Raw genomic sequence first — 21321 nt, forward strand, 5'->3', positions numbered from 1 at the left:
TGAAGGTTCCTTCTTTTTGAGGGCAAGGACAACACTTGGAAATGCTTGGGTTCCTCCACCCACAATCCCTGGGGGCAGGAAACTGATTGCTGTATCTCCAGGGGAAGAGGAACCCATCCATCAATCTGTTTTTACAATTTATCTTTACCTCAATGGTTTATTTCAAAGGGATCTTTGAAATAAAAGGATCAGGTGGATGAAAAGCCTCATTCTGTCTTCTCAAGATCTCCCCCCCCCCTTCTCTAAATGATCAAATTGTTCTAGCTATTCTTGGAGTGACAAAGGGGTCTTCCACCTCCAGGCTGCCCGCATGGTGGAGAGCTGTCATCTCCTGTCCACTCACCAAGACGGCCCCAGAAGGCTGCGTAAAGTTGGCCAGTAGGGGCACAGATTTGGCTTCAAAATACCTACTGGGTTCTTTGTTCTCCAAGCTGGATGCCTCATGATCGACAGTGCCCTCCCGGAGCAATGCTATGGTGGGACAATTAGGCAAGCAGGACTGAAGGGCCCTCCTGCTCCGCTGCTTGGGGATAACATTCCCTAATTCTCCCTTGGAGGAGGCCCCATGGTTGGAGGCCTCAGTTGCCTATCGAGCACATTATTGCGACTGAAGCAGCAGGCGAGAAAAGGCAGGGAGAATGAGACACAGGACAAAAGCTTTTTAAAAAAATTATGAATGGGCACACAAGCAGGAAAGGAAGAAAAAGTGCCACCAAAGAGTTCCTAGAAGGAAAATCTCCACTGCTCTTGCAGAGAGAGGCAAGAAAAGGACTGACAGGTGGGCCACTCTACCCGCTGAAGACAGAAAATGCAGTTTCCTGCCTCAAGGGGTTGTAAGAAGAGGAACCCAAAGTATCCAAGTGTCTTTCTCCCTTCTCAAGAGAAGGGTAGGGTATAAATGAAGTAAATAAAAAAAAATCTCAAAAGTTGGTACCTGCAGATCTTTCTGTCCAGGTTGGCCAACTTTCCTTGCAGCTTGGTGCCAATGTGGAAGACTGGCTATGAAAACATGGCAACTCAGACAGAATTTCTAGCAGCATCCCTGTATAGTGGGATGTTGGAAAAAATGAGGCAAAGACGATTAGTCATGCCCTTTTCCTACTTTGTGTGGGCACACTCCCCCTTCTGGGCTATCTCACGCACCCTTGCATCTGGGGCTGGCAGAAGAATACTAGGATGGAAATAGTGTTGCACTATGTGCTGACATCACATCCGGATTACAACCTGGACATCAGCCGATGCTATGGAAACTACAGTAGGACATGGTGTCAACAGGTTGCACAACATCACACCCACCCCTTGCCCCACCCCTAAAGCTCCTGGGGGTCCCAGGTGGCATCCTGGCATCCCTACCAAGAGAGATGGGGCTGACCTGACTCGCAGGAAATGTGTGTCAAGAGTTAGTAGGCTGTATACAACAAAAGAGAACACAGAAGATGGGCCTCATTCAACATTTCTCTCCCAATCTCCATAAAATTATTGAGAACCATCAGAGCCCAAGAACGGATGCAAAAAATCAGCCCTTCCTGCAGCCACCCTCCTCTCTGAAACCTTCCACATTGCCTTGGATTCTCTGAGCATCAATTAACCCCCTACACATACAAGGTGTCCCCATGAGCAGCAAAAGTGACATTTTTTGCTTTATGATAAAAGTTGAAATCTAAAATTTGCTTGATGGACCCTGCCTTCCCCTGTGAGCTGTTCTTTGCACCTTTAGGCAGTACTGCAAATGTAGTGTGAAGCTGCCCGTCTGTCTCAGTGCTGAATGTCAAACGAGGTTATCTAATGCTGTAATAAGTGTAAATACAGAAATAAAATATTCTCTATATATATTAAAAGGATGTATATGGCTGATTCTTTAGCGAAGGAGTTTTGACAACGGGTAAGACTTTTTACCTCCAACCTGCTGCTAGAAATATCCTTTTTGGTTTTGTGATGACTAGGTTCTATCTTGGCAATATGCAACCGTTTTAAAACAAACCTAAGCGCAAACATACACTTCCACTGGGCTATCTCCTTACAAAGGAGGAGTCAAAACGGACAGGGTTGTAGGAGGAATACAGATACGGATTTACAGGGTTTGTTCCACACGTTAAGTGGGGCATGCAAGGATCTGCCACTGAGCCAGACAGCCTGCATCCACGCTTGTTCCATTTAAAATCCCTTAGCATGCCCTTAGAGACCCTAAGACCAAGTTTTTATTGATAAAAGGTGGGGAGACAGGATGAGGCTTCCTCTTCCTTTTTTGTGCTTCCTTTTCACACCACAACTGCACATGGTCATCAGAAAGTTGCACATGCGCTCAAAGACAGAGCTTGCTTCCATTTTTCACAAAGGTTTTTTAAAAAAAATCGCTGTACCACAAAGCCCCTTGAAAGATTCCAGACTGAACCATTACACATTACAACTTAACACTTATTTAGCATGACCATTTTCTTATCTAGGTATTAGATAAGAATTTCACAAACTTAATGCCTGATAACCCAAACTCTTTGCCAAGAAAAGTAAATTGCCTTTTATGTCCTGGGTAATTTGTTCAAAGCTGCCCCTATTTGCTTCCGCCTCCCCATGACTTATTCTGCTTGTGCTAGGACCAAGGAACTACACAGGGCCTCCAAACCCCTTTTGACTGATGGAAACACGGCTCAGCCAACAATTGCACTCCACCGATTTGCAGCTTAAATGCCCGAATTAAAGGGGGTAGCACAGCCTGTTGCCTAGCTTTCAGCAACAAAAGGCATCTAACAAAATCCAGTGAAAGCCTCCAAGCAAAAGCCAAAGTTGGCCTGCAAGGCACAAAACTGAAACTAGGCTTCGTTTCTGGACTAGCCGGTTACCACTCAGTGAAAGCCCTCTTTACGTAGGCTGAAGGCAAATGTGAAAGTGTGAAGTTGTTATGGGCATTCTGAAGCAACGTTAGTGGAGTTATGGTAAAAGTGGTGAAGTCATACACATTAGCAAAAAGCTGTCTGACTCTTTCACATGTATTCTAAATCAGCACTTCAAAACAGCTCTCCCATAATCATACTTAGTCAGTAAAAATATAATATTGCTTGACTACTAGGAAAATGTGACAGACTAAAGATAACGATTTCTTGGGGAAAGATTGCTTAATCAGGTACGACTACCACACACCGATAGCATTAAAAACTGAACGTTGAAGAGGGTCTCCGATGAAAGCCAATTGGCTTATTTTTAGGTTTTAACTCAGCTCTAGAACTTGTCTTCCCTACTAAGTCTCAGCCTGACAACCTGTGAAGGAACAGATATGCATTTCTGACTATATGCAGGGTGCTCAGTATCAAAGTATAGCTGTAGCATGACCCGATGTATACAGGTATTAGAAAGCACAGTCTTCAAGAGCAGAGGATAGTACAGCACATAGCACTGAGAGACAGTGCTTTCCTTGTTATTCCCTAAAGATTAAAGCACTGCTTTCAAGACTTGTCTCTTTACTGATCAATATTTCAGACAGAATTTGAAGTTATGCAGTAACTGGCCTCAAGAGGAACTCTGAAGAGGCTGGAAAGATCTGGCAACTCTAGTGGTCTGCAGTGTGATGAACAGCCCCAAGGGTCCTTTAAGCAGCTTGGAACTTCTCAAGACTCAATGCTTGCACATGGAGGCATGAAGCATATGCCACACCCAAGCACACAGTTCTAGAGGGGTACCTCCCTTACCAAATGCAACAGATCACATCTGCTCTGGCCCACCCCTTAAGCATGATTCGTATCACAAAGTCTGTTGGGTTGGCGTGGCTTGGGGAATGCCGATTTCTTCATATTCCTGTGAATGCTCCAGAGATGGTCCTGGGATCATAACAGTCTGCAAGTTAGGAGGAAAAAAAGGAAAGAGATTGTTAATTTCTATTTCCAAAATACACTACTCTTTATTAATCTACTAGCAATGAGTCCCTCAGGCATTATGGAAGGAGTTCTTTAGTCCTCATTGATCCTATGGAGCAAGAATCTAAGTTGGCTTTTCCAAACCTGGTCCTATACCATTTCCCACAAACCAAAAGTGGCCTTTAAGCCCTTGGAAGGAGGTAAGGAATGCGTCCCTTTCCCTACTCAAGATACAGGTGGGAAAATTAGCAACACAGACCATAACCTTCTTCCCTCCCCACATCCTGGCCCGAAGAGCAAGAAACATTGAAATATATTGCTCCTGAACCAATGTAGTGTAGTATTAAGTGAGGCTAGGATCTGGAAGACCCAGGTTTGTATCCCACTCTGCCACTAGGATTTCTAAATGACTTTGGGCTAATCATAGAGTTTCAGACGTACCTCCCTCACAGGGTTATTGTGAGGAGAAAATGGATGGGGCGGGGGAATCTTGTACACCTCCCTGAGCTGCTGAGGGGAAGTGCAGAATAAAAATGTACTAGTTAGGTGGTGTGCTGAAGCTGCCTTCAAGAGAGGTTCTTTGCAGACTTCTTTGTGGTTGCTGGTCACCAGTGTCTGGTCCGTCTAGTGTCAAGGGTAGTGTGGGCAGGCTTGGAAGTGCTGCCCTGACTGAACATATTACTTGTGTCCTTATTACCCATGTGCCTGAGTACATTCTTCCAGATGGCCCACTGAGGTTAGGAAGATGCCACGGCATCACACTGCACAGTACCTTTGTGACAGCGTCTTTTGGAGGAGCCCAAGAGGGAACAATCTTGCCATGCAATCGCCATGGACTGTAGGGGTTGACCAAGTGTCTTTCCAATACTACATATTCCAGGACATCCTTAGGTATTTGCTCTCCACCATACATCAGCCGGCCAAACCGGTCATAGATAGCTAGGGTCTGTCAGGAAAAACAGGAAATGTTCAACGCCCATTAAGGATAGGTGGAAAACATCAGTATCACATCCAGGATGAAGGTGTGTGGACAGACGTACCTGACGGGTGTGCATGCGGACTGTCACTTGTCCATACAAGTTGCCCTTGTTCATCATATCAGTGCATCGCACTTGAACCACGCGAGGGGGTTGAAGGGACTCCACGAAGCTCCACCGGATAGTCTTGTATCTGTTTCCGCGCACCATCTCCTACCAATTCAACAACATCTTTTAGCATCAAACTAGAAACTAGCTCAAACTGGGCAGAGACCAAGTTCTCTCAGGAGATGTAAGCACCTCTGTGATCCCTCTCTGCTCCTGCAGACCCTATGAAATGTTCCCCCTCACACATAGCAAGGGGACCCATGACCAACAAGGACAGTAAACAGAATCTCAGGTGTGAAACTAAAAGATAACAAACACATGAAGATGCATTATACTGAATCTATCAAGGTCAGTCTTGTCTGTTTTGATGGGTGGTGACTATTCAGGACATCTGATAGAGCTCTTCCCCATCACCTGCTACCTGATCCTTTTAAATGGAGATGCCAGGGATTGAACCTAGGATCTTCAGCAAAACAGATAACCCACCACTTAGCCACAGTCCCACCCCACAAAAACAGCACGAAAAAATGTCTTCTACCCTGACGACGGGTTTAGTACCTTGCGTGTATCTCCAGCCAAGGCTAATGTGACATTCATTTCCATGTGTCTCTTCCCTGCCACTTTATCTGTCTTTTAAGTTTTCCAAAGATTCAAGTTTTAAACATTCAGCAGAATGATAGAACTACACATCCATCTCAGAGCCTTGAAACTTCGGACACTGGCAATGCCAAGCAGAGTTACATAGTTCTGAATCCATCAATTTCAAATGTGATTCCACTTAGGATGAGTCTCTATTTTATGTAGTAGCCAGCTACCTGCCACCCAACACATTTCCAGCAGGATTTCTTTAGGGCATTTTCCCTATAGGAACTACTTGCACACCCACTGCAAGGCACACACCATCCTGTGAGAGAACCAGTCACCTGCAGAGATTTCTTTAAAACACGACCCTGCCACCACAGATTTTTGACTGGCCCCTTCTAAGATGCCCAGGCAGGATCTCTTCCACATCAGCAACATCAGGGCTATCAGTAGAGTCTATGAAGCCCATGATGGGAAAGTACGTGGATAGGTTCTCCCTGGATAGGTTCTTCAAGGAAGAAATCTCAGTGGCTTCCCAGCAGTGAGAAGGAAGCAACTACACGATAGAAATACAGCTGCCCAAGTCTACACTTCAATGGCAGGGCCAGCCCAAAGTTTGTTGGTGCCCTAAGCAAGCCAGACTTTGGTACCCCCTTCCCATTCAACACCCATAAACAAACATAATGAAACATCAACTGCCTCATTTCAAGGGCTCCAAGCATGCTTACGTGGGAGTAAATCGCCTTTAAAATAATGGGACTTATTTCTGAGCAGGCACGGTAGACATGCATAAGAGGAATGCTGGTTAGGCTCCTTCTTTGCACTACACCTAGGACCCCTGGGGTAGCCTGTGGCCCTCTAACTCTTTTGTCCCCTACCCAAGCTTTGGCACTTTAGATGATTGCCTAGATTTGCCTAATGGACAGGCTGGCCCAGCCTAAGAATGATCACCGCAGTAAAGAACTCTGGTCCTGCCCCCCCTACCCACCTACACAAGGAGGTGGCAAAAATGAACTGCGGAATGGAGCCAGCACCAGTAGAGTTGTTCGCAAGGCAATGGGAAGGGGGCGGGCATGTGAAATCCTCTTATCAGTTGGTGGATCATTATGCCATTGGCCGAAGTGGCAATGCAGGGACATCATGCAGAAATAAGAGACAGTGTTAAACAGCCTCTAGCATAAAAGAAAGTTCCATGATATCACTGTAGTGTAGTCATTAGGATCTGGGAAATGCACACTCAAATCACCACTCTGTCATGGAAGCTCTCTGGGTGATCCTGGACCAGTCACACACTCACAGCCTAACCTACGTCACAGATTTGTTGGGTGGATAAAGTGGGAGCGTGATGTAAATTACTTTGGGTCCCCCACTAGGAAGACAGGCAGGTGTAAATGAAGTAAAACAAATGACACTAACTTATTTTTTCCTATTCCGTTTAGGGGATTTTAACATTTCAACAAACATGCTTGCTAATCTCTATGCAAATATTTACCGGATAGCAGCGTTCTGTCACTAAGGAGTGAAGCTTATCTTTGTTAAAGCTGTAAAGAACAAAGACAACAGGCAGTTACCAAGATGCCGCTGCAGACCTGCAGATAAGCTGACGTTCTTCCCGAGGTCATCCTATTCTGTCAACAGCAAAACACTCACTCAAACTCACTCACTCACTCTCTCTCTCTCTCTCTATCTGCAAATACAAGTGCCACCCAAGAAGCCCAATTCTCTCTCCCACAACTTCACACACCCCATTTAAGCACATAAACAGTGCATGCTTAAGACTGCTTTCTTAAGACTTGCTTTCTTAGAATGTCAAGGCTATGATCTGGGAGATACAAGCCCAAATTCCCATTCTGCCACGAAACTTACTGGGTGACCTTGGGCCAATGTCTCTCTCTCTCGCTCAGCCTCACCCTTTCATTGTGAGCATAAAATAGGAAACAGAGAATCACATATACCATCCAAGTCCCTTGAAAGAAGGTCGGTGAAAAAATGCATCACTGAAGAACAGCACCATCCCTTGTAAGGTTTGGTAACTATCCTTTTGCCATGCAGTCCACAAATCTATCAGTGTTTTATAGGATCCACAAATTTTGGCTTGGCTTGATTTGTGGTTGCTACCAATTCCTGCCCCCCCCCTCAATTCTGCACATGTCAGAGGACTCAGGGAAGGGTCTCGCCACAGTGGTTTCAGAAATGACTGAAGCTGCATGAAGCTTTTACTGCAAGTGATCACTGCAAGTGATCAGCACAAAGTAAGGCACAGGGGTACTATTTCTCACGCCTGGCACCATGAAAATCTCCCCCATCAAACACACAGAAAAACACTGTGTAAAGGTGATCATCAGAGGGGAGGAGATGGTCACTATTAGCAGCCAGGTTTGTGGACACTTGTTAGAAGTGATAAGTCTAATGAAGACACTACATGGTCATCTTCATGATACATGTGACACAAAGGTCAGAGATCTCCAGATCCAATTCAGTCATACATACCGTCAGAAGACTCACCTTAGAAAGAGGTCTGTCAATGTGGCTTGGGAGCACTTAGCCTGTGCTTTCGCCTTACTTCCCACACCATTTTCACAAGGGGTGGGGGCCCTGTTTGTCCCTACTTTGGCTTCCATGTGTCCTGGGACCATATGAACTCATGGAGCCCAAGATAGTGGCAACCAGCCATTTAAGTCCTGAAAAAACAGCATGGGAAAAGGCAGAAGCTGTCCCCCTGCACTCCTGTGCAGTGCTCTTGAGCTGCACTGAATGACAGAGTACTTCCTAAGGTACCCCAAAGGTATGTGTGACTGCAAGTCAAAGGTTTTCCCTACCCAACTCAGGTCACATGTCTTGTGCAGATGAACCCCAAGAAAATCTTTGTGTAGTGCAGTGACTGGCACTCTCTCATACTCACACACACACACACACACACAGATGTCTGCTGATTTTAAGGCTCACAGAATTCTCCATTACTGCTGAAGAGTTCTCGGAAAACCCCAAAGCCTATACCAACCTACAATGGTCTTTATATCATCCATTCTTTAAGTCCAATAAATCTAATGTCAAAAACTGAAATTTGTGCACACAACGAGAACCCAAAGAACACCCCCCCCCCCAAATATCTTACTTTGTCAAGTTATTGTGAGCTTCAATAAAAATATTCTGGGCTATTTCTGCAAAAGTTTTAGTGCTGAAGTCAGGATTGTGATCTTTGATCTTCCGGATTCTGCAGAGATAAGAAAAAGAAAAAGGCCAATGGAGAGAAAAAAGTTTATGCCTCAAAGGGGAAAAGGGAAAGAGACCACAATAATACAGGGGACAAATTCTTCAGAAATGGAGTGATCTGATTCTGACTGCCCTATTATTATCCCAAACTGGCTCATCACTCTACAAACAGCCTAACACAAAACGAAATGCATCTCTGTGATCATAGCAGGAAACATGAAAGGAGGGTCTCCCTGACCTAAGAAGTTGCTTGATTGGCAGCAAATTCCAGAGGAACAGAAGCAAGAGCCAGTAGGATATGGGAGAGCCAGGTTCAAATCTGCACTCTGTCATGGATGCAAATAGGGTGACTTTGGGCCATTACTCTCTCTCAGCTTAACCTGAGAAAGAGTGGTAGCTGTGAAAATAAAATTGGAGGAAGAGGACCATGCTGCAAACTGCTTTGAGTCCCCATTGGGGAGAAAAAGTAAATATTTTCTTCAGACATTGGCTGATTCCACACACGTTAGATAATGCACTTTCAATGCACTTTATCAATCGTTTAAGGTGGATTTTTTGTTCCGCACACAAAAAAATCCATTCCGAATGATCTATAAAGAGGATTGGAAGTGCATTATCCAACGTGTGCGGAATCACTCATTGTGTAGTTCAGTTACAAAATTCATTGGCACAAGTTTGGAAGAATTCTTTGTAATAGGATTACATTTGTTGCTGAAATAGGCCTATGAAAGAGCACCGGCCACAAAAGCCAGGAACAGAACATTCATGTTCAGAGAGAACATGCCTCTGATCAGTAGGCACTGGGAACAAAGAAAAAGGTTGAGCCTATCCAATACACCTTGCTTGTGAGTACAATATCTAAAGGCAGTCAGGGCAAATGCAACTCCTGTTTGATCTAGCAGTGCAATTTTGAGTTTGCACATGCTTCTTTTAGAATGTAAAGTATATTTATTATATTTTCATCCCACTTTTTAGGAATAAAATTACCTCCCAAAATAGCTTGCAGCGATACACAAAACTGCTCAAGGAAGGAGATTACTAAGTTCTGAATCCAGGCAAACAGACCGGCGCTTGGCTGTGGCCTCTCTTCCCTGTGACGGCTTCATTGGTAACATTTGGTGGCTGGACATTTCTAAGTGCCCCCTCCCCATTACATGGTACAACTCATGTAAGGCCGTACCATTTCAGAGTGCAGGTGGCAAAAATCACACGTTTTCAATGCTTCCCCCATGTTTACAAAAAAAATCTGTCCACGGATGGTCAGGATGCAAGAAGAGAGCATAGCCTCTCCCCCATAATAGTCTAACTCCTGTATCAAGAAACTTTTGACATGGGCAATATTCAGCCACACCCATATATTGTATCCTGAAATGGTAGAATCCCAGGAAGTTGAACAATATGCTTTTCATGATCATGAAGATCAGTGATTTGCATTCTATGCCGCCTGAAACAGAATGGTCCTCCTCACTCCTGAGTATATGCTGAAGAGGCAGACTTTGAAAGAGGGCCACAAGACGAGGGAAACAGATTGTTAAAGATGCTGGAGGAAGAATGGCTTGTGCACAGAGATGCCTGGAGTACGTACGCCAACTGAGAAGCCGCACTCTGCTTCAACTGCTCCATCTTCTGTTTCAATCCCTCCTTTGACAAAGAAGAAACACGAGCATCCCCTTCAGGAGGAATGTAAGGGTCGAAGATCCCAGCTGTGCAACCATATAGGAAGCAAAGATTATAACAGTTAACACACGCCCCAAGCTCAAAAGATTCAAGTCAAAGACTGTGAACAACTGGGAAAGGCAATTAAAGCATGTAGAATTATCTACCGGACCATGTTTCTATTTCAAAGGTAATGTTCTATAAGTAACTTAGAAACAATGAGAACCTGAACTGAAGACTTTTAGTCAGCTTCCACTGAGAAAATTCCCTGTGTAGGTCTATGGCTGCTGCAAGTGCAGAGGCATTCACAGTGGTAACTGAGCAGCCACACAGAAATGTTCCCTCTGGGGCTGCCATTTCCCTTCCTAACACCAGGTGCCTTTTCCAGGCTTCTAAAAATGGTGATAGCTAGATGGTTAGAGCGTTATAATGATTTACTGCAACAATTAACTAATCCCAGCATTTTAAAAATCTCTAGCCCTTTTCACTGGTGAATTATAAGGCAAAATGTGCAGGCAGTTCCTTTCTTCCCCATAACTCCACAATGAAAACACAAAGAATGCTGTCAAAGAAACATTTCTACTGCTTACAATCCAGCCTACATTGTAGCATGCAAACAAACTCTTACATATGAAGTAGCACCAGCTCATTTTAAACCACCTAAGCCCTTTTGAGTACTACCTCTATATACTAAGGATGACCAGAGGATATTCAAAGGAACCTTGAAAAGTGTTTAGAAACTTCGATTTGTACAGACTGAACAACCAAGACTGGAGTTGTATGTTCCCTGTAACCCTTTCCAGCCATCAAACATATCACTCCAGTCTTGGTTCATCTACACTGTTTCCAGGCACAACTCAATGTGACATTTAAAGCCCTACACAGTTTGGAATCAACATACCTGAACAACCACATTCTTCTTTACGAACCTACCTGACCATCTTTGGAGGCCCTGCTTCAGGTGCCCCTGCCTTCTGAGATTAGGTAGGTGGCAACCTGGGAGAGGACCTTCTCGACAGTGGCACTAAAATGCTGGACCTCTTACTCCAGGGAGATTCTCCTGTCTCCTTTTGTTGCCATCTTCTGCCAGTGGGTGAAGATTTTTTTGTTTCACTTGGCATTCCCTCAGTGACCCCTCCTCCCTTTCCAATGTTTTAATTTGTTGTTTTTATCTTTTGTTTCTAATTTCAAATTGTTTTAATGATGTATTTATATGGGGACTTCCGGTTGGGTGGGGTTGCGATTTGGACGCGTGTGGCTGCTGCTCCAGAGGATTTATTTTATTGCTATTTCTCTGTTAAATACTTCTGTTCTCTTGGTTATTCAAACATTTATAGGATCTCTTGAGGCTTTAGCTCCTAGTTCTTTAATCTTGGTTTTTGTTTTGATAGCAGCTGACCTTGCTCGGCTTGAGCAATTACCTCTCACTCCTCACCCTTTCTGAGATGCTGAACCATGGCTCATTTTCTGGGCTGACTAGCAGGAAAGGAGACTGATTTCTCTCACTTATTCTAGGTGGCGAACTTGTGTACTCTTTGCTGTTTCCTTTTAACTGGTTTGCTCTTTGTTCTTTAATCTCATTTCTGTTCTGTTGCTTAGCCAGTCGGTGCTTTTAATGGCCACTCTAGACTGCTGCTGGGTGTGTGAGTTTTGCCCCCTGCTTTAGAGGATGTTTCTGTTTTCTTTCCTCAGCCTGGTTGTGGGAGGTTTTACTCTATTTTATTTATTTAAATTTATTTCATTTATCTTATTGTTTGATTCTGATCGGGTGGGTGGTGGAGCAAGGGAAAGTAGAGAATAAGATTAATAGGGTGTAACTATTCTAATTAGTAAGACTTTATTATTTATTTATTTATTTAATCGCATTTCTAGACCGTCCTCCCCATCAGACGGGCTCAATTACTGCATCCTAATTACACAGCTGATAGCACTATCCAGCTACATTTATTTTTCCAACTATATTGTGATAAGAAGTCTAAGAAGTCGAACTTTACGCTACTGCTGTGTTATTATAATTCTCTAACTTGTCTTAACAAGTAAAACCTATACTTGGAATTTAATAATCAATGGGAAAGAAATGGGGCTGCCCATTCAATGGTATTCCTGCTCCCTGCTCTACGCAAAGTAAAATGGAAGATTTCTTCCCCAGAGGGACTCTCAAACTGCATTGGACAGACAGACAGTTACCAGGTGTTTGTCTGAAGAGTCTCGGCTGTCTGCAAATTCCAACCCGCAACACCTACAATCAGACGAAAGCCAGAAGGAACTGAATTTTAGTGATCTTTCTGAAATTCTGTTATCAGGAAACGGAGGTCCAGAACCAAGTAAAGCAGAAACCCTGGGCTATTTAGCCAATCAAACAGTATTAATAAGTCAGACTCTTGCCAAGACCTATGATAAATTGGACCTGATAACCCAGTACTTCCAGGGACAATCACTGATTAATCAAAAGACCCAATTAGATAATAATCTTCCTCCAGGGACATGCCCACTAAAGGAAGTGAGAGGAAGGGCCTCTGGGGGGACTTATTTTGACGCAGTTCCCCATTCAATTCCGGATGAGGACGTTTGTCAGGTTGTGTTAAAGATCTATCCTTACCAAGGGAAGCATATTAATTGGCTCCCGAAATGGCGTGCTAAGCGACATCTAGCCCTCTTCCTGAATGTACCACATATAGACTTAAGAACCGTAGAAAGAATCCAGGGTCCAATATACTATGATCGTATTCTACTTACATTCTTTTCCCCCAGGTTACCTAGACTTATTTTGGCTAAAAGCAATTTTCTACAAATATATGGAATAACTCCCTTAAAGCACCTCTGTGACCCAATAGTTAAACCACTAGTTCCATTAAAACGTTTCATCTCTGAAAGAAGGAGTTGCGATAGAAAGATGAATAGGTCTATTGACAATATCGACCTATGTAAAGATTTACCACCATCTTTAGACCAGAAAAAGGAATCTAATGAAAGGGAAGGCAAGCAGGGAAAGTCATCCCTCAGCAATAGAAAGGAAACTAAAGAAGTAGTTGATCTGAATCCAACTAATGACCCCTCCAATAATTTAGCTAGCAAATCCCATGATCTAACTGCTCCATCAGCTTTGGACTCAACTGAAACCAACCTGTTTATATCCTTTTCCAACCTGGACTTACAAGAACAGGGCAAAATGATAAAATGTTTTCAAGTTCTTCAACAGAAACAATAGGATCTTCATCAGTCGTCTCATAGAAAATACAGCAGGCTCGAAACACAAAGTCCTGCAGAAATCTACTCCACCCCAATTGCCCAAACAAGTGCTCATGATGGAGCTCTCAACGAGCTTGAAGCTAGCGACATGAAGCATGAAGGCAATGCCCCGCTGCCCCTCGAACCCAGGATTGTAATTAGAAAAACCAAGGCTCACACCACACAGACCACAGATACGATCTTGCCGTTCTCCCAAGATTGACTCCCAAGTACCCCTGTCAAAATCCTTTCATGGAACGTGGCAGGATGGACATCTAGGATAGGAGCTCCAGGTGTAGCGGAGTTCCTCAACAACTTTTCAATAATACTACTCCAAGAGACTTGGTCTCTGGAAGATGTGTCCCTCCCAGGATACACAACCTTTACGGAGAAAGCAATACGAGGGAGGAAAGGGGGGCGCCCTAAAGCTGGCCTCTCTTGTATGATCTCAAATGCTCTGAAATATGATAGAGTAGAACTTCTTGAATCCTCTCCTTCAACATTAGTTATTTATTTGGAGCTCAATGTCTGTGCCCTTATTTTGGTGACAGTCTATATCCCTCCTATCTCTAATAAAGTCCTTTTAAATCAGGCTTGGTCTGACTTAGAGAATCGGATAGATAGACTAACCATTCTCCACCCCAGAGCAAAGATTTTGATGGCAGGGGATTTAAATGCCCGTATTGGAATGAATGATGAGTTATGGCTGGCCTCAGCAGGACTTACCGAGGTTGAATCGAATGATCTGGGATATCTGTACTTCTATGAAAGGAGATCCGAAGATGGGAAAGTTAATCCTGCAGGCCTGAAACTCTTGGATTTTGTTCTCAAGACCAGTATGATAATTCTAAACGGGCGGGCCGGCATCGATGAAAGGGGAGGCTACACGTTCTTTTCAAACAGAGGTGCAGGTTTGATAGACTATTTTTAAGTCTCCCCTGATATAATCCCATATAAAATGAAATTGCAAGTGGAAATTTACCTTGGAGGTGATCACTTGCCCCTTTCACTTTCAATCAAAGGGAATTTTGAGGTTCTACTATTAGCCCACGAGGTCCCCCTTTGCCAAGAGGGCAATTTATTGAAGCCAGCCCGTTGGGCCCACCACATGGAAGCAAGAGCTAATGCTCTTCTTGAAACCCTTGAAGCTCAAACACTTATTAGTGAGCTACAGGACAGACAGAATACAGTACACACTCCATCAATTTTGGTTAAGTTATTAGATTTGTTGACACCAGTCTTTACTTGTAAACCATCGAGAACTCAATCATCTCACTGCTCAGGGTTCGACAATGAATGTAAGGAAATGAAAAAACTCACTCAAAGTAAACATTGAAGATTCAGAGATTATTGTAACCCTCTATTGCTTCAAGAGTTTCTTCAAAAAAAGAAAAGAAATATAAAGCCATGATCCATAGGAAAAAACATGAAGCTATTTATAATGGATGGAATGCCTTAATTAATGCTTCAAGGAATAGTAATTCTAAACAATTTTGGACATTACTTTCCTCTATTCAACCCACAGCTAAACTAGTGACTTTCTGCATTCCCCTCCCAGTATGGGAACGATACTTCTCGGCATTATATTCATCAAATGATTCAGTGAATACTACGCCGAAACAGCCTGAGAATTTACCATCCTGGTCACCAATAACAAAAGAGGAAGTGGGAGAAATCATTAGGGGAATGAAGTCTGGAAGCACCCCTGGGCCAGATTTGGTACCACTGGAATTTTTCTCATCTAACCTTGATTGGTAGTGCGATACTCTGGCACCCATTTTTACTATCATTAACCAGACAGGCCAAATTCCTAATATATGGTGAAGAGCAATAATTGTCCCTATCTATAAGAAAGGGAATAAAAATGATCCAAGTAATTATCGGCCCATCTTGGGAAAAATATATGCCTCTGTTTTGTTGTACCGTCTACTCGATTGGAACCTCCTTGAGAACACTGTCGGCCCTGAACAGGCAGGTTTTATAAAAGGGCGATCGACAACTGACCACTGTATACTATTACATCATCTGGCTAAGAAATATACAGCTGTCGCAAAAGGACGCCTATATGTGGCTTTTATGGATTTACAGACAGCCTTCAATTCGATACCAAGGAAGCGATTATGGGAAAAATTAGGGAAGACATCGATGGACTGAAGACTTCTGTGGCTAATACAAAGCCTTTATGAACCCTCAGCTGCCCAGGTCCGTTGTAGCTCGAAAGGGCATCTGACAAATCTTTTCCCTCTGCAGAAAGGAGTGAGACAAGGGTGTTTGCTGGCCCCCATTCTGTTTAACCTTTACAGTAGCTTGCAAACTAAACGACAGTTTCATCCCCCTGTACTGTCAAACAGCTATCCCAGTATTACTGTATGCTGATGATACTGTATTGTTATCTAGAACCCCAGAGGGTCTACACCGACTTCTGTCCTCCTTTGCAGAATATTGTGCCTCAGAGGGTTTGATTATAAATTACAACAAATCCAAAGTGATGCAATTCTCTAGAGCCTTATGCCAGAAGAATTATCTTTGGTGTGTAAATGGAAACCTTATTGAACAAGTTACTATGTTCAAATATCTTGGGATTTACTTTCGCTCAAATATGTCTTGGACAGCCCACATTAGAAATGCCCCAACCATAGCGCTTATAACCATGAAGGCAATAATCCGGTTTTTCTACTCTAAAGGCGGACAATACAGCCCAGCTGCCATCACTGTTTTTAACAGTAAAGTAGGCTCACAATTTTTATACGGAGCACCTGTGTGGGCCGAAGCCTGCGGATAATTGATTGACTCCCTCCTCCATCATTTTCTTTGGAAAATCACTGGTGCTCCTAATTGTGTAGCTGGAGTATCACTGAGGGCAGAACTAGGACTCAGGTCCTTTGAAGCACGGGTATGGGCTGCAACTTTTAGGTTTTGGATTAAAACCCTGTTCTCTACAGAATCAAATGGCTATTGGCATCTGCTACAAACCGATTCTTACCAAAGCCCTTGGAGTAAGCTGATTGAAAACCGTGCCCAGGCCTTGGGTATTAACCCTCATAATCTGAAAGAACAAGGGCCTTCAACAGCTCTTTCCTCGATCTTGGATAGTCTGAGCAATCTGGACTACAGAAGTACTACGATAAGAGCACGTAGAGTATGCTCACCGATATACTTGGGCCTAACATTGTCGCAATCTCTTCCAGCTTATTTTGACTTCCTGACAGTTCCACCACATTATCGACGATTATTTATGTTAGCCAGACTGAATGCCATTCCATCAGGAGAGTTGCTGGGACGCTTAAATAAAGTTCCCTACTCTGAGCGACTCTTCCAATGCGGCTCTGGCCAAATAGACACTCTTCAACATTGTCTATTTGAATGCAATATTCTAAACTTGGCAAGAGACAGCTGGATCAAGCCCTATATCCAGGACCCAGGAAGTATAGAGGATAATTTAAGGCTTCTTTTAGCAGGGGTGGATTTTAGTACTACTTTAGCACTAGCCAAGTTTCTCTCCCAATCGGTTAAGGAAAAAACTTATTAAATTTTTAAATTTTAATACTAAACAGATTACATATTAAAAATGTTGCCTTTTAATTCTAATTCTAGTGTGGCACTGCTCAGAGCTGAATAGGTTGCATGAGCAGTATCATTAAAGTAAAGTATATGTTCGTTTTAATTGATTTTAAGATTAATTTTTAATTTTTATGCTTTAATTTCTTAGCCATCTTGGTGTCCCTGTGACAGCAGAAAGGTGGAGTAAAAATCTTGTTAATAAACAAACAAACAAATGAGATTTCTTATTTTAGGCCCATGATTCTACAGGGGTCTATTCCCTAGAATCCAATCAAAATGTAGACTCTTCCCCATAACAAGTGATCACAACTACCTACCTGTGCAGGAAATATTCATTGGACGCAGTGACCGTTCATAAGGGACCACAATCCCTGCAGCCCTGGCATGCTTTTGCTGCTGTTCTGGTGTTACATACTTTGGATTGGCTGAAGGTGGAATGAAATACCGTTTCTTTGTTCTCACTGGGACCATGAGAGACGATGCAGCCAAGCGGGCAGGATTCAGTAAACATTCCACACCCTACAGAATTTTTTTTAAAAACAGACAAATCAAACACATAAGCTTTCAACCACAACTCAATCCATTATTTTTCCAATTCACTATTTCATGCCAACCTAGATACATACAAGTGTCAGTACACTCTGTTAGGTAAACTTTTAGTACATTTTAACTTACACAGGTATACACAGAGAAAGAGAGAAAACAGGTGCTTCTTGTAATAAATATGAACCCTTATGGCCACTTCCTTGCCTGTGCAAGAAAACTACAATGACCTCTGTAATGTTTTGTATTTAAATATTTTAGATTTTATTTCTGTTTCCTCATGTGTGTGTGTGTGGGGTGGGGGGGTTAAGTTGTTGCTACAAGTTAAAATAAAGGCCTCTGAGGAAAAAAAGGGGAGGGGATGGATGGGTAAATGGACAGTAGTAGTGTCCGAGGGGGTGGAGTGAACTGTTGTTTTGAGAGACTGATAGAAAATATTGAATCTGGGGAAAGCAGGCAGCATGTGTGGAAGCCTAAATTGTGTGTTTCTGAGAGAAAATATTCATGTTGATATAAACGGGCAAGCTGTGTGCAGCCTGAAAGTGTCTGTGTGTTTCTGAGAGTAATTTATTCTGCCAAGTTCAATGAAACTGCATGCTTCTGAGAGAGTCTATATATCTGAGTCAGGCAAAATGTGTGTGTGCCTGGGGCAGTGAGAGAAATTAATCACTCTAAGACTGAATCTGTGAAAAAAACTTCAAGAACAGATAACTGTCCTTGCGACCACCAAGTTTAAGAAATAGTCTGAAACCAACATGCTTATCAAAAGTCTGCAACCATCAAGCTTATACACCTATAAATAAACTCTTCTTTCGTTTGAGGGAAAAAAGATCCTTTTTTACCTCACAACCACCCTCACCCGCTGACTATTCTGACAAGCTACTATCTAATATAAGCATTCCTATATTACAAGTTACAACAACTCAGAGATCTAAGGCAAAAGCCTTTGGTGGCAGCAAAAACCTTTTTGTGGGAGTCAGGAAGGCAGCAATATAAAAGTCACACAAACACCCAAAAGGCAATGTGTTCTTGAGGTAACAGCTTGGGGTAAAGTAGAGAACACCTAAGCTCTGTATGATTAGAAATATAAGGACTGTGTATTAAGACCAGAACCCTCCAGAAGTATAAGTTTAAGATAAAGGAAGGAGGAGTTGAATTTAAGGTCCAACGCCAAAGGTACAAAGGTTTAACAAAAAGATTGACCATGTAAAAAGGTTAAAAACAAGCAAACTATTATAGCATAGATAAAATACAAGCAAAAGTATTACAGGAGGGTATAAAAAAATAAGCTGAAAATGTAAAGCTACGTGCTTTTTTGAAATAAAATAAAAGCATACACAGCTCATCCTTTCTGGGAAAAAGTGAGAAACACAAAAGTCTCCTGAAAAAAAAGGAAGCACCAAGCAAGGAAAACATTACATGCAAAGAACCTTCATTAAAACAAAGAGAAAGTCATAAAGGCATGTTTATTTCGATGCACACACATGCACATGCATGCATGCACACGCACACGCACACACACTCAAAAATAACAAATACTTCAAGGAAGTATTTATAAAAGAAACACATGGATACATAAAAGCTTTTCCCCAATACTAAGGCAATACTAAGGCAATGTGTATTGCACAAAAACCCAGTCCAAAACAGTAACAAGTACATGAACAGTAGTGGCAGCACAAGTGCACAAATAGTGCCCTCTGCCCAGGACTCATTTAACAGCTCCGTTGATAAGACAGAAATTCAACAGAATTTGGGGAGTAGCAAGAAAGACAAATAAGTGGGTTCTAGGTCAAATCAAGCCTGAATTCTCACTAGAAGCTAAAATGACTAAACTGAGGTTATTTTACTTTGGTTTCATCATGAAAAGATACGACTCGCTGGAAAAGACAATAGGTGGCCTTGGGTAAGTCACTCAGTCCCAGCTCCCCAGCTGTATTGTGAGGATAATAACAACACTAACTTGTTCACTGCTCTGGGTGAGGCACTAATCTGTCTAGAAGAGCGGTATATAAGCGTAATGATGATGATGATGATGTCAGCGTAAGTATGAAGCAATCTGAATGCACATAACACACACATAGGTCAGTGGTACAGCACCTGCTTGGCACGCAGAAGATTTTAGGTTCAATCCCTGGCATCTCCAGTTAAAAGAATCAGGTGGGGTGAAAGACCTCTGCCTGAGACACTAGAGAACTACTGAGTAGACAGTAAGTACTTGAGGCACCAATGGTTTGATTCAGTATAAGGCAGCTCCATGTGTTCAACAGTTAACACTCCCCATCACATCACTACAGCTTCTGAATTATTCCCACTTGTGTTTATTAAGAGAACATTCCACCAGTCTACATGAAAACACTTGCCAATTTTTTTCTCTCCCACATACTGCTTCCTTTATTCCACTTTCCTGGTTTTTATTTAATTTTTCTTAAAGAAAAAATAAAACATCTCTTTACAGAACAATCCTACAGAAATCATCCCAGGCACTTCACTGTGTTGCTGTCATAGTAAGCTTTCATGAATCAGAACTTACTTCATCAAACGTTATGTGAAATTTTAAAAAGTAGTTCTTTAAAGAAGAGTAAAATTTATTCTAGCGTAATCTGCAACGAGCTCTGATTCACAAAAGTTCACATTAAAATCTTTAAGGAAAGCTTATACTAGAAAAAAAATTGTTCGCCTTTAAGGGTGTCGTTGACCTCCTGAGTAACTCCAGAGTTACTCAAATCTAAACCCAATGAAATAAGAATTAGAGTAACTCTGAATAGAACTGTAGTGTTCTCTCCGTTGTTCTGGGTAGGGAGAGTGATACTTTTGCCAGTGCCAATTATGTTGCACAAAAACAAGATAAAATAGTAATAAAAAAGACACGCTGTTATAGCCACTGACATACCCCACCTCCCTCGCACAAAAAGCAGTCCACCCCTCGCCACCTTTTTGCTTCTCTCCCAATACCTGCAAAGAAACACTTAGAGCCGATTTAGCCATACGCAGCTGCATGGAGGCAGCCATCTTGGGTCCGGCGAATTGCATGCTGGGATCGTGAAGCCGGGCGAGGGAGCGGCGGAAAAGTCTGTCCGCGGCGCGTTCAGGGGATGAGCGGGAAGAAGAATTTAGGGCTCTGTGTTGCCGCTTTTCTCTTCTGGAGAAGAAACCGGACGTCGTAGCCGCGACATGAGTTAACCAATATACAATACATAAATAAAAACGGGTGGTTTTTTTTCCTTTTTAAAGTACGCACGGGCACACTCCATACACATACTCAGGAACGTTATGGTCGTCCAGACGACAGATTACATCTAACCGTCGTTTACGAAAGCCCTCACAAATGTGCAAAACACTCCAAAACACGCTACCCATTCCTTCGAGGTTTTGTCCCACCCTGCTTCCAATGGGCGAAAATTTAGCCCATATTTCTCTTCACACCATCCCTGTGAGGTAGGGTTGCCAGCCTCCAGGTGGTGGCTGGAGATCTGGTGTTACTGCTAATCTCGGAATGGGGATACTGCAAGCCTCCCCGAGGAGCGGGCCTCCTGCCAGGGATGGAAGTAAAATGTGGCTGTTTCGATAGTGCCTGCAGCTCTCTGCAAGTTGTGGGTTGTTTGTACTGC

The 21321-nt window shown here is 42.9% G+C and overlaps 1 protein-coding gene across 1 annotated transcript; it reads right to left on the minus strand.

The window, feature by feature from the left end:
- Positions 1-2180: 2180 nt before the first annotated feature.
- On the minus strand, positions 2181-21070 carry MRPL45 (mitochondrial ribosomal protein L45). Its single transcript, XM_054993704.1, has 9 exons — positions 20973-21070; positions 20666-20852; positions 17488-17689; positions 10311-10428; positions 8628-8726; positions 7005-7053; positions 4886-5035; positions 4618-4791; positions 2181-3825 (listed from the first exon to the last, which is right to left on the minus strand). Exons 1-9 carry the CDS (start codon positions 21068-21070, stop codon positions 3733-3735), a joined length of 1170 nt encoding a protein of 389 aa, XP_054849679.1. The 3' UTR covers positions 2181-3732.
- Positions 21071-21321: the final 251 nt, after the last annotated feature.

This window comes from Eublepharis macularius, chromosome 12 (genome assembly GCF_028583425.1).
Source record: "Eublepharis macularius isolate TG4126 chromosome 12, MPM_Emac_v1.0, whole genome shotgun sequence".
NCBI lineage: Eukaryota > Metazoa > Chordata > Lepidosauria > Squamata > Eublepharidae > Eublepharis > Eublepharis macularius.